We start from the raw sequence: 14,158 nt of genomic DNA on the forward strand, positions 1-14,158 counted from the left end.
TCTTTTATTTGAAAAATGTATCTTTGATTTGTTATTTGTCTCTCCATGGGTACTCACTTCTTCAAATATACTCAGTAGTGTTCATGTGAAGATTTTTCATCATAATCAGTTCAAGCTTAAAACAACTCATATTCCTACAGCGATTTGTTTTATCGCAAAAACGAAAGGGACAAAATATTCCTAGTTTTTACGTAGAGTGAGATTTTGCAAAGAAAAATGTTCTACTTATATTACCTACCTATTCAAAAAATCTACTTGACCTTGAAATCAATTGAATATTTGATGTCACCCTGAAAACTAAGAAACTTTCATTTGAAGCCTTTTCTGATCCAGGCTCTTCCCAAGGAGTTATTTCAGTTGTTCTTTCAAAATGGGTCACCTTGTGTAAATACAATTCAACTTTCAATATTTTAATCAAATGTCTGTGAGAGGGAAAAATATTCCAAATCCAAAGATTTGATAAAAAGCAAATTCGAACCTCATAGTATCCAAGAGAAGCGGACGACAGATTTTTTCTTTCGATTTTCGTATTCTGCACATTCCAAAACGCAGACTTTGAACATTTTATTATCAAAAATAATAAGCCGAAATATGCAATAATGAAATTGTAATTGTAGAATTTCACGCGCTGAATCCTTTCTAGTGTATTCTTGAATTGACATTGACATAACCCAATACGCAACTACAAGAAGAGGCTTCATTCCCAAATCCCACTCTGCCTTTATCAACTTGTTGAGAAATCGATATTCCTCAATATTTGAAATTTGTTACGTTTTAGTCAACTTTTATGCATGCACAATGGGGAAATACGATAGCATTATGCAATCTGAGATTTTATATTTATAAATACGTGTATATTTATTACTTAATCTCATATTTATTGACATTTCCAGTTCACCAGTACAATGAACTCGATTCTAATAAAAAATGTTACTATCGCCTTTGATAACAGTTGCGTCACCTATGAACAATTTTTGGGACCTATTCGGATATAATTCAGATGTCACTGTTGCTGAAAAGAAGGACGCTTCTAGCTTGTGGCGGCCAAATCAAATCAACAACTTAACCTCAATGTCGATGCGTTTACAATACGAATTCGAATAGGAAACCAAACATTAGTGTTCGTAAATAAAATAAAAGTACCTTTATTTAACTTTTGTCTAGTATACAAGTGAGTTTTTATTCTTGAATTAAAAATATATCACCATTAATTTATTTCTCATTATCTCCACAATGGAACAACTACTTATAATGTATTTTCCGGTTTTCAGATCGTGTGTGAAAATTTATAATGGATGCAGATTTGTATGATGAATTCGGAAACTATATAGGACCTGAATTAGATAGTGAAGAGGAAGATGAAGACATTGAGCAGCAAGAGGAAGATGAGGAACAGCAAGAATATGATGTAACTATTGATAACAATTTTTGTAATGAGTTATTCATCACTTAATGATTTCTAGGAAGAACAAATGGACGAATCAGAACCCCAGTCCATGGCTGTGGTTCTCCATGAAGATAAGCAATATTATCCTACAGCGTTAGAAATTTATGGACCTGACGTTGAAACAATCGTACAGGAGGAAGATACACAAGCTCTGGATGTACCTCTTGTTGAACCTGTGAAAAAGAAGAAATTTCATTTGAAAGAGCAAGATGTGCCAGACACGACATATAATATGGAGTTCCTTACCGATGTTATGGATAATACTTCTCTTATTCGTAATGTTGCTCTTATTGGTCACCTTCATCATGGAAAAACAACTTTTGTCGACTGTCTCATTAGGCAAACACACCCAGGATATCAAGATAATGAGGAAAAAAATTTGAGATATGCTGATACTTTATTTACGGAACAAGAAAGAGGGTGTTCTATTAAATCTACTCCTGTTACTTTATTGCTGCAAGATATCAAAAATAAAAGTTATTTGATGAATATTTTTGATACACCCGGTAAGTATTAATGACTTGCAACTTTCTATTGCAATATGAAATTAGTTTGATTGTTGTAGTCTACTATGTTTCTATCTTTAGGACATGTTAACTTTTCCGATGAAGTAACTGCAGCTATGAGGCTTTGCGATGGTGTTGTTATTTTTGTGGATGCAGCAGAGGGCGTCATGTTGAATACTGAAAGATTGTTGAAACATGCTGTTCAAGAACAGATGCAGATAACCGTGTGTATAAATAAAATAGATAGATTAATGTTGGAATTAAAATTACCTCCACAAGATGCTTACTATAAATTGAGACATATAATTGAAGAAATCAATGGTTTACTCACGTATGTTGAATAGTTAGTGAAGAGAAATTAGGAAATTCATGAATTTTTAATTTTTTCAGTTTGTATTCCGATGATGCTAATCCCCATATAGTATCACCTGTACTGGGAAACGTTTGCTTTGCCAGTTCTCAATATGGTATTTGCTTCTCATTAAAATCATTCGCAAATTTGTACCTATTGTATTATGGAGAAGTTAATGTGGAAGAGTTTTCAAAAAGACTTTGGGGAGATATCTATTTCAATAGCAAAACGTAAGTAAAGTTGATTCGATTTTTCAAGTTCAAACAAGGATAACGGAAAAATATGTTCTATTTCAGACGTAAATTTACTAAGAAAGCCCCACACAATTCAGCACAAAGAAGTTTTGTGGAGTTCATTCTAGAACCTCTTTATAAGGTATTTGCTCAAGTAGTTGGCGATGTGGATACCACTTTACCGGATGTTCTAGATGAGCTTGGCATTAAGTTGACTAAAAATGAGATGAAACTCAACATAAGACCATTATTGCGACTGGTTTGCAATAAATTTTTGGGAGATTTTAATGGTGGGTAATTTTTTTTAGAGATTAATGAATTAGTTATGAGCAATATAAGGTGTAGTAGAAGGTAATCCATTAATTCTGCATGAAAAGTAAGGCTTTAATTACCATAGTTAGAATGATCCGATTCATTTCAAATATGCGAGGTTTTGTTCGATAACTTGTTGCCATTTTGAAGGTAATATCAGTATTCCCCTTTCATAGAAGCCCTTGTTCCTTTTGACAAAAAAATTGAGACAGTCAAATTCACAAACCTCTGTTGAAGCGAATTATTCACCAGTAAAATTGTTCACCATGAATAGGAATAGATTGTAATCACTTGGTGCCAGGTCCGGACCATAAGGTGGATGCATAAGAACCTCCCAACCAAGCTCTCGGAACTGCTGACAAGTAGAAGTGTGTGGCCTGACGTTTTCCTGATGGAACACAATTCCTCCTATTGGCCAAAGCTTGCTGCTTATGTGCGATTGCTTTCTTTATATAGTACAAATTGTTGACAGTACAGTTTCAATTAACAGTTGTGCCGTAGTGGAGCAGCTCATTAGAGATTATTCTACAGTGATTTAATAAAATACAGTGCCGAAAATACGTCCAAATTGAGCCTAAAAATGGCGAATACAACTTAAGAATACGATTGACTGAACTGAACTGACACCTTGTCAAAATTAAAATTATCGGGCCTGAATCTGATAGATCTGTATATAGAATAAATACATTCCCAATAAATCCCAAAAATCAGATGAACGGAGAATGTAAACAAAAAGCCGCCATATTTAGGGTCTATTTCACCAAACACACAGCAAAACCAACCTGGCCGTCAATCCTGGCTTGACCACCGTTTTCGCTGGCTCACTGTGTTTTGACTACGACCGTTTTTGCTTGACGTTGTCGTAAGTGATCCACTTTTCATCACCAGTCACCAATTGCTTCAAATATGAGGCGGTTCAGCAGCGATTTGCAGATGGAATTTCGGTCCATGAGGTTCAATAAAAACGACATCTCAAAAGCCCAATTTCATTGGTCTACCAAGCGATGTGGGCAAAGTGCTGTGTGGAATAATATTTCTCACAGTATGAGCAAAATGTAGTTTTGAAATTGAGTAAGCTACAAAGCTATGAAGAATACGCTACTTTTCATAGCAGTTGTATGAAATAGTATATTCTAAAACAAGTTGCAGAATGGGCTCCTATTCCAACACGAATGCGAAATTCGAAAACGAGCGACGAAGGAGCGAGTTTTGGAACGCATGAGTGTTGGAATTGCATTCTGCAACGAGTATTAGACAATATTTTCTCTATTTCAGTCAATTTTTGTGAAATATTGTCGAAATTCAATGAAAAATTCAGATTATACATCCTAGTGACATTTGTATTGTATCTTGGCAGTTGGTGTGACTGTTACGAAAATTGACAGATTACGGAATTTCAATTTGAATCGTACGTTTCGAATTTTGAAATAATTTATAATTACGCATTAAATTCGTGAATTATGTCTAACGAAATCGATTTAACACCACCAAAATCAAGAGAAATTTCAAATAAAGTTGCAAATCATTTCACTATATCCAAATTATATTATATTGACAATTTGACGTATGTTGAATTTTGATAGGATTGGAAGTCTGTGTAGACAACCACAGAACGAAAAATATAACTGAAAACAATGCTGTAATGTGTTCATTACAGCACTGTTTTTAGATCTGTAATGAACTAATTTCGATACTGAAATAGAGAAAGTCATTTTCTTAATACACTATTGTAATTGTGTTCACATCACGCTTTAAAATCACTGATACTAAAAAATAACGGTCACGATTCATAACGTGATTTCAAAATCGCTATATCGCTCATCACTGGCATCCTTTGGGCCTTTTTCAACATACCTTGTTTGATTTCAGGATTTGTTAATATGTGCGTAGAACACATTAAATCTCCTCTTGACAATGCCAAGAGGAAAGTAAATCATATCTATACTGGTCCTAGTACGAGTAAAATTTATGAAGATATGGTGAACTGTGATCAAGATGGTCTTTTAATGGTAATAATTAATTGCCTGAATATGGAACGGTGACTATAATTCCTTTTTTTTTAGGTGCACAGTTCTAAAATGTACCCTACAGATGATTGCACTTTTTTCCAAGTGTTAGGTAGGGTTATGAGTGGAACTCTGCATGCTGGCACAGATGTTAGGGTGTTGGGAGAGAATTATACATTACAAGATGAAGAAGATTCTCGCATTCTATCAGTTGGTCGTCTTTGGATATATGAAGCTAGGTAAATTAACAAAATAGTCACTTAAATTTGAAGTACATAGGTGTGAAACTTTGCTTCCACTGCTTTTTTACTAATTCGAGGCTTTATTGTAAAAAACTGGTTATACATTTATGATTCAAAGTATTGTCCATCACTGGCTTCTACTTTTTCCTATCTTTCGGCAGCGTACAAATCCCGCGTTGAAAAAACTAGTCATCTTTTAAAACGATCCCCGAATCGATCCAAATTTTCACTTCTTCATAAGGCCGAAAGTGTTGGTCAGCCAGCCTGTGTGCCATTGATCGAATCAAGTGATAGTCCGAGGGAGCACTGTCTGGAGAATACGCAGGAGGGGTAGTACTTCTTCCCATTTCAATGTTTCCAAATATGTCTTGACCACTTTCGCAACATGGGGTCGAGCATTGTCATGCTGTAAAATCACTTTATCATGTCTCTCGTTGTATTGCGGCCGGTTATCTTTCAATGCTCTGCTCAAACGCATTAATTGCGTTCGATAACGACTGTGATTATTTCAGTCGGTTTTAAAAACTCCTAATACACTACGCCGAGCTGGTCCCACCGAATACTGAGCATGACCTTGGGACCGCGAATATTCGGTTTGGCCTGCTTTCACACGACCCGGATATCCCCAAAATTTTCTGCGCTTGGGATTATCCTAATGAACCCATTTTTTGACTCCAGTCACGAGAAGAAATCCCCTCCGTATTTGCCTTGCAAGCAGCTGATCACAAGGAAACAAACTCCGTTCAACATCTCTCGGCTTCAACTCGTACGGCATCCAATTTCCTTGTTTCTGAATCATTCCATGACTTTCAGGCGTTTTGAAATGGCTTGTTGCGTCACTCCAAATGATTCTGATAATTCTTATTCCGTTTGACACGAGTCTTGATCAAGTAATGCCTCCAATTCTGCATCTTTGAAAACCTTCTCTCTTCCACCGCCATGCTGGTCTTCAACGTCAAAACCACTGTTCTTGAAGCGTTGAAACCACTGTCGGCACGCTCTTTCACTATTAGCGGCCTCACTATAGGTATTTTAGAGCATCCGATAGGCCTCAGCCGCGGATTTCTTCATATTATGATGCAGACATAAATCGACTAAAATTTCGATGTTGTTATGTTTACGAATACGTAAGCTCATTGTATAACATCTACAATCTAATTATTTCGACTATCACTATAGTGACTTAATTATACATAGCGGCGACAATTCGTTCAAATTGAGCCTAAAAATGGCGAATTCGGACATAGAACCATTAAACTTAAGAATACAATTCACTGAATTGAACTAACACACGTCAAAATAAAAATTATTGGGCCTGATCGAGAGCCTGATAGTATTTGATTGTATATAGAACGAATTCATTTAACTGAAGAATATGCAGTGACTGAATGAAATGGGCCTTACATTTTGAAAAAATCCCAAAAATCAGGTAAAAGGAGAATGTAAACAAAAACCCGCCATATTTAGGCACAGCCTATCAAAAACGAGACCACGCTTGTCGCCACTGTGGTTAATTGAGTCACTGAAACTACCACTTATCGCTACAGCTTTCTATTGGAAAACGGCGGAAGCAAAGTTGTACACCTTACAGTATAGAATAAATTGACATAAGTCTTATGACTCTAACAGCCGTGTGCACCGAATTGCTTTTTGATATCAGATTAAATATTATTCTGGGAGTACTTTTATGTGCACTGAGCATTTCATATGGAAGATTAGGAAATGCTCGATTATAACTAGCAAAACTGTACAGTTCTAGGGATTTTCGCGCGCTTGCTAGTATTCCAGTCGGTACTAGGATCTTGGTATAGTATATCTTTTATTAGAAACATATTTCCGTAAGATGTTTCCTTTTATAGATTTTTGACTGATCCAATTTAAAAAATTCACCTTGTGTACACAGAACTGACTATATATCAAATAATCCGTTCATTTTGAGGGATTAGTTTAATCTGGTAGTAAATTTAATATGCGGGAAAGAGAACTGAAAGATTCAACTTAAGTTAAAAAAAAAACTTGGATTACATGCCTCGGTGCACAAAGCCGTTACAGAAGCATTTTCATGTAGGTTAGCATAAAACTTATTAAGTCTGAGGATGCTGATATGATAATGAAACATGAATGTTGAATGGAATTTTTTTTATTTAATTTCTTCTACCAGTCTCTAATTTACATTGTTACCAGTCAATATTAGAAATTTGGACCTGCTTATTCTTTTGCAGATATAAAATTGAACTCAACAGAGTACCAGCTGGTAACTGGGTTCTCATAGAAGGAATAGATCAATCTATTGTTAAAACTTCCACAATTACCGATCTTACTATAAATGATGAACTCTACATCTTCAGACCATTGAAATTCAATACACAGAGCATCATTAAAATAGCAGGTAGGTTCCTATTTAGTATTCTCTACGATGTCTTCATTTCTTTATTTCTCAGTTGAACCAGTTAATCCCTCTGAATTACCAAAGATGTTGGATGGATTAAGAAAAGTAAATAAGTCTTATCCATTATTGACTACAAAAGTTGAGGAATCTGGAGAACATGTGGTCTTGGGTACTGGAGAGTTATACTTGGACTGCGTCATGCATGACTTGAGGAAAATGTATTCAGAAATTGATATCAAAGGTAAGATTATTCAAACAAATCAAATATTCTGTTTACTAACGTAATAAGTACAAATTCAACTTGGATGTCCACATTGATCTTATTGCTTCATCTTGTAATGCGGACATTTGTCTTAACAAAAAACATCTATAAATCTCAACACTTTTTTCTCTTTACATATTTTTTTATGCCTGTTGCAGTTCGATATTATTTGAATAATAAGTGGGCTTTTAATCATTCATATATTTCTATAAGTTACAGTCAAAGTTGTTTTTAGTCAAACAGTTTTGTATATAAGTAAGAGCAAAGTGAAGAGTTGTTATTAGCTAACAAAAACATAGTCAACAAATTTCCAACCAATTGGCTATAATCCATTTTGAAGTATAACAATAATAGGAGATATAGTACATAAATGGATCTTTATTTTATATTTTATTCAACGATTCTGAACATAATAAACATAGTTTATTATCAGGAATTATAGCGTACAGTAACATTTGGTCCTTCGAGCCGGATCTGAAAAAATAAATAATCACTTGTCTTTTTCAGTCGCCGATCCTGTTGTTGCTTTCTGTGAAACTGTGGTAGAAACTTCGAGTTTGAAATGTTTCGCAGAGACACCAAACAAAAAGAACAAGCTGACCATGATTGCCGAACCACTGGAAAAAGGATTAGCTGAAGATATCGAAAATGAGAACGTACAAATAGGATGGAATAAAAAGAAATTGGGAGAATTTTTCCAGACCAAATACGACTGGGATTTGCTAGCAGCTAGGAGTATATGGGCCTTTGGTCCTGATGCAACTGGCCCAAACATTTTAGTCGATGACACATTGCCTTCTGAAGTCGATAAGGCACTTCTCAGTTCGGTGAAAGATTCCATAGTCCAAGGTTTTCAGTGGGGAACCAGAGAAGGTCCCTTATGCGAGGAGCCAATCAGAAACACGAAGTTCAAAATTCTGGACGCTGTAATAGCACAAGAACCTCTTCACAGAGGTGGTGGTCAAATCATCCCGACAGCCAGAAGAGTTGTTTACTCTGCTTTCCTTATGGCTACGCCTAGGTTGATGGAACCTTACTTGTTTGTGGAAGTTCAAGCACCTGCTGATTGTGTATCTGCCGTTTATACAGTGTTGGCAAAAAGAAGAGGGCATGTGACACAAGATGCTCCAGTTCCCGGTTCGCCCCTGTATACCATCAAGGCTTTCATACCGGCTATTGATAGTTTTGGTTTTGAAACCGATTTGAGAACGCATACACAAGGTCAGGCTTTCTGTTTGTCTGTGTTCCATCATTGGCAGGTGAGTGACATTTGCAAAATATTTTTGAGGAATCATATCGCACCCGTCTTCGAAAAAGGGGACAACTCAAAAAATTCCAGTTTTAAGTTAGGACCATCATTGACTAGCAGGAGTGGCCTATTTTTTCCTTTGAAGACGAAAACTTGTAAAGGGTGTTTTTTTTAGAGCTATAGAACTTTGAATTGCAATAAAACAACGATGGATTATTCGATTGACATGAATTTTATTTATCCGCAAGATAATCTTGTGGCATTACATTTTAAATATGATTTCTGGCATATGACCGCCACGGCTGGCTCGGATGTAGTCCAAACTGGACGTCCAATTTTCGATGACTTTTTCCAACATTTGTGGCCGTATATCGGCAATAACAGGGCGAATGTTTTCTTCCAAATGGTCAAGTTTTTGTGGCTTATCCGCATAGACCAATGACTTTACATAGCCCCCCAGAAAGTAGTCTGGCGGTGTTAAATCACAAGATCTTGGAGGCCAATTCACAGGCCCAAAGCGTGAAATTAGGCGGTCACCAAACGTGTCTTTCAATAAATCGATTGTGCCACGAGCTGTGTGACATGTTGCGCCGTCTTGTTGGAACCACAGCTCCTGGACATCATGGTTGTTCAATTCAGGAATGAAAAAGTTAGTAATCATGGCTCTATACCGATCACCATTGACTGTAACGTTCTGGCCATCATCGTTTTTGAAGAAGTACGGACCAATGATTCCACCAGCCCATAAAGCGCACCAAACAGTCAGTTTTTTTGGATGTAACGGTGTTTCGACATACACTTGAGGATTAGCTTCATTCCAAATGCGGCAGTTTCGTTTGTTGACGTAGCCATTCAATCAGAAGTGCACTTCATCGCTAATGGACGTAGTGCGCGATACGCATTCCGCACAGAACCATTATTTTCGAAATAAAATTGCACTATTTGCAAGCGTTGTTCAGGCGTGAGTCTATTCATGATGAATTGCCAAACCAAACCAAACTGAAAATAAATCACTTGACAGCTGTTAAATCGGTCGCCATCTTGAACAGTAATTGCTAACTTAAAGTTATATACCTCGAAAAAAAAACACTATATATTTCAATCCTACTCCACTTGGCAGCTCAAGTGTGTTCAATGAGCTGGAGGTCAAAGAGAGTAAGCTAGTAACTTAAAACATGATTTCTCAGCAATTGCAAATTTAGAGTTGTTCTCTTTTTCGAGGACGGGTGCGATATTTATCAATATGTTCTTGAAAATGAAACAATTGGATTTGAGAAAAAGGCCTTTAATATTTAGATCTACTTCACGGATCACGATCCAATAGGTTTAATATTGAAAAATTTCATTAAAATATTGTGGAACGCGATAATTATCAACAAAAAATGTATTAAATTACCCAAATTTGAAAAATCAACTCTAGTTGTGGAAGGATTTTTCAGCTAGTAATGATATAGTTTCAAGTTACACAAAATTATACATCAAATAGAAAAATATACAAAAGTTATTTAATTAACGAACGAGATCGCATAAAATACTCTAATACATAACAAGATTTTTAAGAAGCATCACGTATGACTGTAATAAGTTGAAGTAATTCTAGAAGTGCGTAATTGTCTTATAATTGTGTCACAGATCGTGACACAATTACGAAATGTCAAAAATTGGCTACGCGGGCTGTTATTCTTTTCTATGGCAACCACTAAAGGTTTTATCACATTGGTTACTTGCCGTGCGATTTACTTGACAGATGCTACCGTACTGGTTGTTGATCGTGCTTTCTGTTTATGGTAAAGTAAATCGTAGTTTTAAGTTGTACCTAGTGCTTAAATAAATAGTTAATTAGTTGGCGAGTTGTACAAATTTCATCATTTTCTGTTGGGGAGTACAAAAAAGCTATTGAGTAAAAAACATAACATAGAGGTTGTAATGAAGTACAAAAAATAGAGAAATTGTTTGAATAAATTATTAAAAATATCTGAACTATTAAATACAAAAATTCGATGAAACTAAAATTGTTTATAAGGAAACTTGGAACCTGATGAAAGAAGTTGCAAATGAACAGCGAACTATTCTTCTAAAAAAAAAAGCATTAATGTTCCATTTCCATATCACTCACTATGAAGAAGGATTTTAATAATGCAAAAAGGTTCAAAACAAAACAATTCTTATTGACGAACAAAAGCTATTTCGATTACTTGTTTTAGAAACTGTATTTGTCCTTTTTTCACAAGGTGTTTCCTTAGTTAGACTGATTTCTTTTATGGAATTACATAATGTACATTAGGTTCATGTTTATACAGGGTGTCCCGTAAAGACCACGTCAAACCGAGGGAGAATGTAGATCAAAGGATAACCCACCTGCTATGACAGAATTCCCATTATAAAAGTCTCACCGTTTTCGAGATATTTTTTTTTTTGAAAATAATGAATTTTTGCCCCTTTCAATAGTTTTGTCCTTACGGTTGGTACAATTTTACATCTTTTTGGTCAATTTTTTCAGTAAAATATTGCTGAAGAATGATTTTAACGTTTACATTAAAAACATCCTCTGAACATTTTAAAGGGGGGCTATGAGAAATATTTTTATTGGAAATTTTGGTAGAGGATTATTTTGTTCATGAAGTTTAGCCCATCGTAGTGGAAAAAAAATGTAACGAGCTACTTCTGCACATTACACCAATAAATTGTCTATTTTATAGTGATTTCAAAGAGGTATCACACAAGTCATCTGTTATTCAAAGAAAAAAGATATGGTTGTTTTTATCCAAATGGGTACGTTTCTGACAAAATCAAGTTTGTCAATTCTGTTAAGAAATCTTCGATATTGCATTACTTAGTGAACAATGGCAATTGTTTACGTGCGAAAATATTACTCGCATAATGAATAAACTATTATTATATTATTATAATTATTCACCTCAACGAAATTCAATTTTGCCGGCAAATTTGGCGAAAACATCATGCAGATCCAAATTTTTTTAATAAGATCATTTGGAGCGATGAGGGATCCTGTACCAAGAATGGGTACATGAATCTCCACAATTTGCATGGCTGGAATATTATAAATCCACACGAGGTGAGAGAAGATAGATCACAATATCCATTGAAGATCAATTTATGGACTGGAATATTTAATGGTGCAATTTTGGGCCCGATCGAACTGCCGCTATCACTGAACGCAAACAATTATTTGGAATTTTTAACCAACCAGCTGCCCATTTTATTGGAAGATGTGCCACTGGCGCTGCGACGTAGTCTGTGGTGTCAGCATGATGGATGCCCAAGACATTACGGACTCGAAGTTACCGCACATTTGAATAGAACTTATCCCCACAGGTGGATTGGAAGAGAAGGTGAAATTTTGTGGCCTCCTTGTTCACCTGACCTAAATCCTATGGACTTTTATCATTGGGGCTGCCTAAAAGACAAAGTATACGCAACACCCATGCGTGATGAAGCCGAATTGAGAGAACGAATCCGCAATTCGGCTTCATCACGTATGGGTGTTGAGTATACTTTGTCTTTTAGGCAGCCCCAATATTAAAAGTCCAGAGGATTTAGGTCTTCATGTACCCATCCTTTAAACAGAGAGACTCTTCGCTCAAAATGAACTTATTGAAAAATTCTGGATCTGCATGATGTTTTCGCAAAATTTGCCGGCAAAATTAAATTTCATTGGGGTGAATAATTATGCGAGTAATATTTTCGCACGTAAACAATTGCCATTGTTCACTATGTAATGCAATATCGAAGATTTCTTAACAGAATTGACAAACTTGATTTTGTCAGAAACTTACCCATTTGGATAAAAACAGCCATATCTTTTTTCTCGGAATAACAAATGACTTGTGTGATACCTCTTTGAAATCACTATAAAATAGACAATTTATTGGTGTAATGTCCAGCAGTAGCTCGGTACATTTTTTTTCCACTACGATGGGCTAAACTTCATGAACAAAATAATCCATTACCAAAATTTCCAATAAAAATATTTCTCATAGCCCCCCCTTTAAAATGTTCGGAGGATGTTTTTAATGTAAACGTTAAAATCATTCTCCAGCAATATTTCACTGGAAAAATTAACCAAAAAGATGTAAAATTGTACCAACCGTGAGGACAAAACTATTGAAAGAGCCAAAAATTCATTATTTTCAAAAAAAAAATATCTCGAAAACGGTAAGACTTTTATGATGGGAATTTTGTCATAGCAGGTGGGTTATCCTTTGATCTACATTCTCCCTCGGTTTGACGTGGTCTCTACGGGACACCCTGTATAATGCCATTTTTAATTTTTTTTTCTGATTTGGAATGAATTGTAAAGGAGTGTAAAATGTTCAGAATAAAGTTTGATTTGATTATAATTTTTTTTCAGATTGTGCCTGGAGATCCTCTGGACAAATCTATTGTTATAAGACCTTTAGAACCTCAACCTGCAACTCATTTAGCGAGGGAATTTATGATTAAGACGAGGAGAAGGAAAGGATTGAGTCAGGATGTTTCCATCAATAAATTCTTCGACGACCCTATGTTGTTGGAACTTGCAAGACAAGATGTGATATTGAATTATCCACTTTTGTAAATTTAATATTAAAAAAATTCAACTTCAAGTATTTAGATATTAAGTTATCACTTTCATTTTAAGCATTACTCTATACATCGATCCCTCCAAGTGGATGTCTCAAAAGCGAACACCATTTATAATGAATAGAGAAGAGCTTGGATTCGTGAAAAAATAGAAAAGTATTAACTGTTTGATACCAAAACTGAGAAAAAATAACCTATCAAGAGTCAAGATGTAGATCACTGACAATTAGTGGCTAGATGAATTTGAAGCAACCGCAGATTAATAGGCCATACTACAAGAAAAATGGCAGTAAGTTGAATTTCCTATACCTTACCAAATTGCTATTATTTTATTAGTGTATTATGTGGACATAATATTCATACATCAATCGAGTAGAATTCTGAACACCAACACTTAATTATTAAAATCGCAATATCTAACAATTTCTAACTAGAAACTGGTGTAAGAGAAACTCAAAGTAGATGGGACCTGCATAACTCTAACTGGGTCAGAGCAAGTGGGAACTACTCAAAACGAAGTAGAAACTGATGAAATAATCGGTATGCTATCCCCTGCTATCCATATTTATAACGGAG

At 35.4% G+C, this 14,158-nt stretch overlaps 1 protein-coding gene across 1 annotated transcript; it reads left to right on the forward strand.

Moving 5' to 3' along the window:
* Positions 1-1,015: 1,015 nt before the first annotated feature.
* Positions 1,016-13,605, forward strand: LOC123675811 (116 kDa U5 small nuclear ribonucleoprotein component). The gene is made up of 12 exons (XM_045611333.1): positions 1,016-1,171; positions 1,272-1,408; positions 1,464-1,953; positions 2,035-2,284; positions 2,344-2,535; positions 2,602-2,828; positions 4,720-4,859; positions 4,914-5,095; positions 7,321-7,487; positions 7,540-7,728; positions 8,257-9,008; positions 13,371-13,605. Exons 2-12 carry the CDS (start codon positions 1,292-1,294, stop codon positions 13,575-13,577), a joined length of 2,913 nt encoding a protein of 970 aa, XP_045467289.1. The 5' UTR covers positions 1,016-1,171; positions 1,272-1,291; the 3' UTR covers positions 13,578-13,605.
* Positions 13,606-14,158: the final 553 nt, after the last annotated feature.

This window comes from Harmonia axyridis, chromosome 3 (assembly GCF_914767665.1).
Source record: "Harmonia axyridis chromosome 3, icHarAxyr1.1, whole genome shotgun sequence".
In the NCBI taxonomy this organism is placed as follows: Eukaryota; Metazoa; Arthropoda; class Insecta; order Coleoptera; family Coccinellidae; genus Harmonia; species Harmonia axyridis.

What these genes read in the sequence shown, in the direction of transcription:
- LOC123675811 (XM_045611333.1), top strand. Translation starts at nt 1,292, where the DNA reads ATGGATGCAGATTTGTATGATGAATTCGGAAACTATATAGGACCTGAA. An exon ending in ATCAAGATGGTCTTTTAATG is followed by an intron (nt 4,860 to 4,913) that starts GTAATAATTAAT and finishes CTTTTTTTTTAG; the next exon opens with GTGCACAGTTCTAAAATGTA. An exon ending in CTGTGTTCCATCATTGGCAG is followed by an intron (nt 9,009 to 13,370) that starts GTGAGTGACATT and finishes ATTTTTTTTCAG; the next exon opens with ATTGTGCCTGGAGATCCTCT.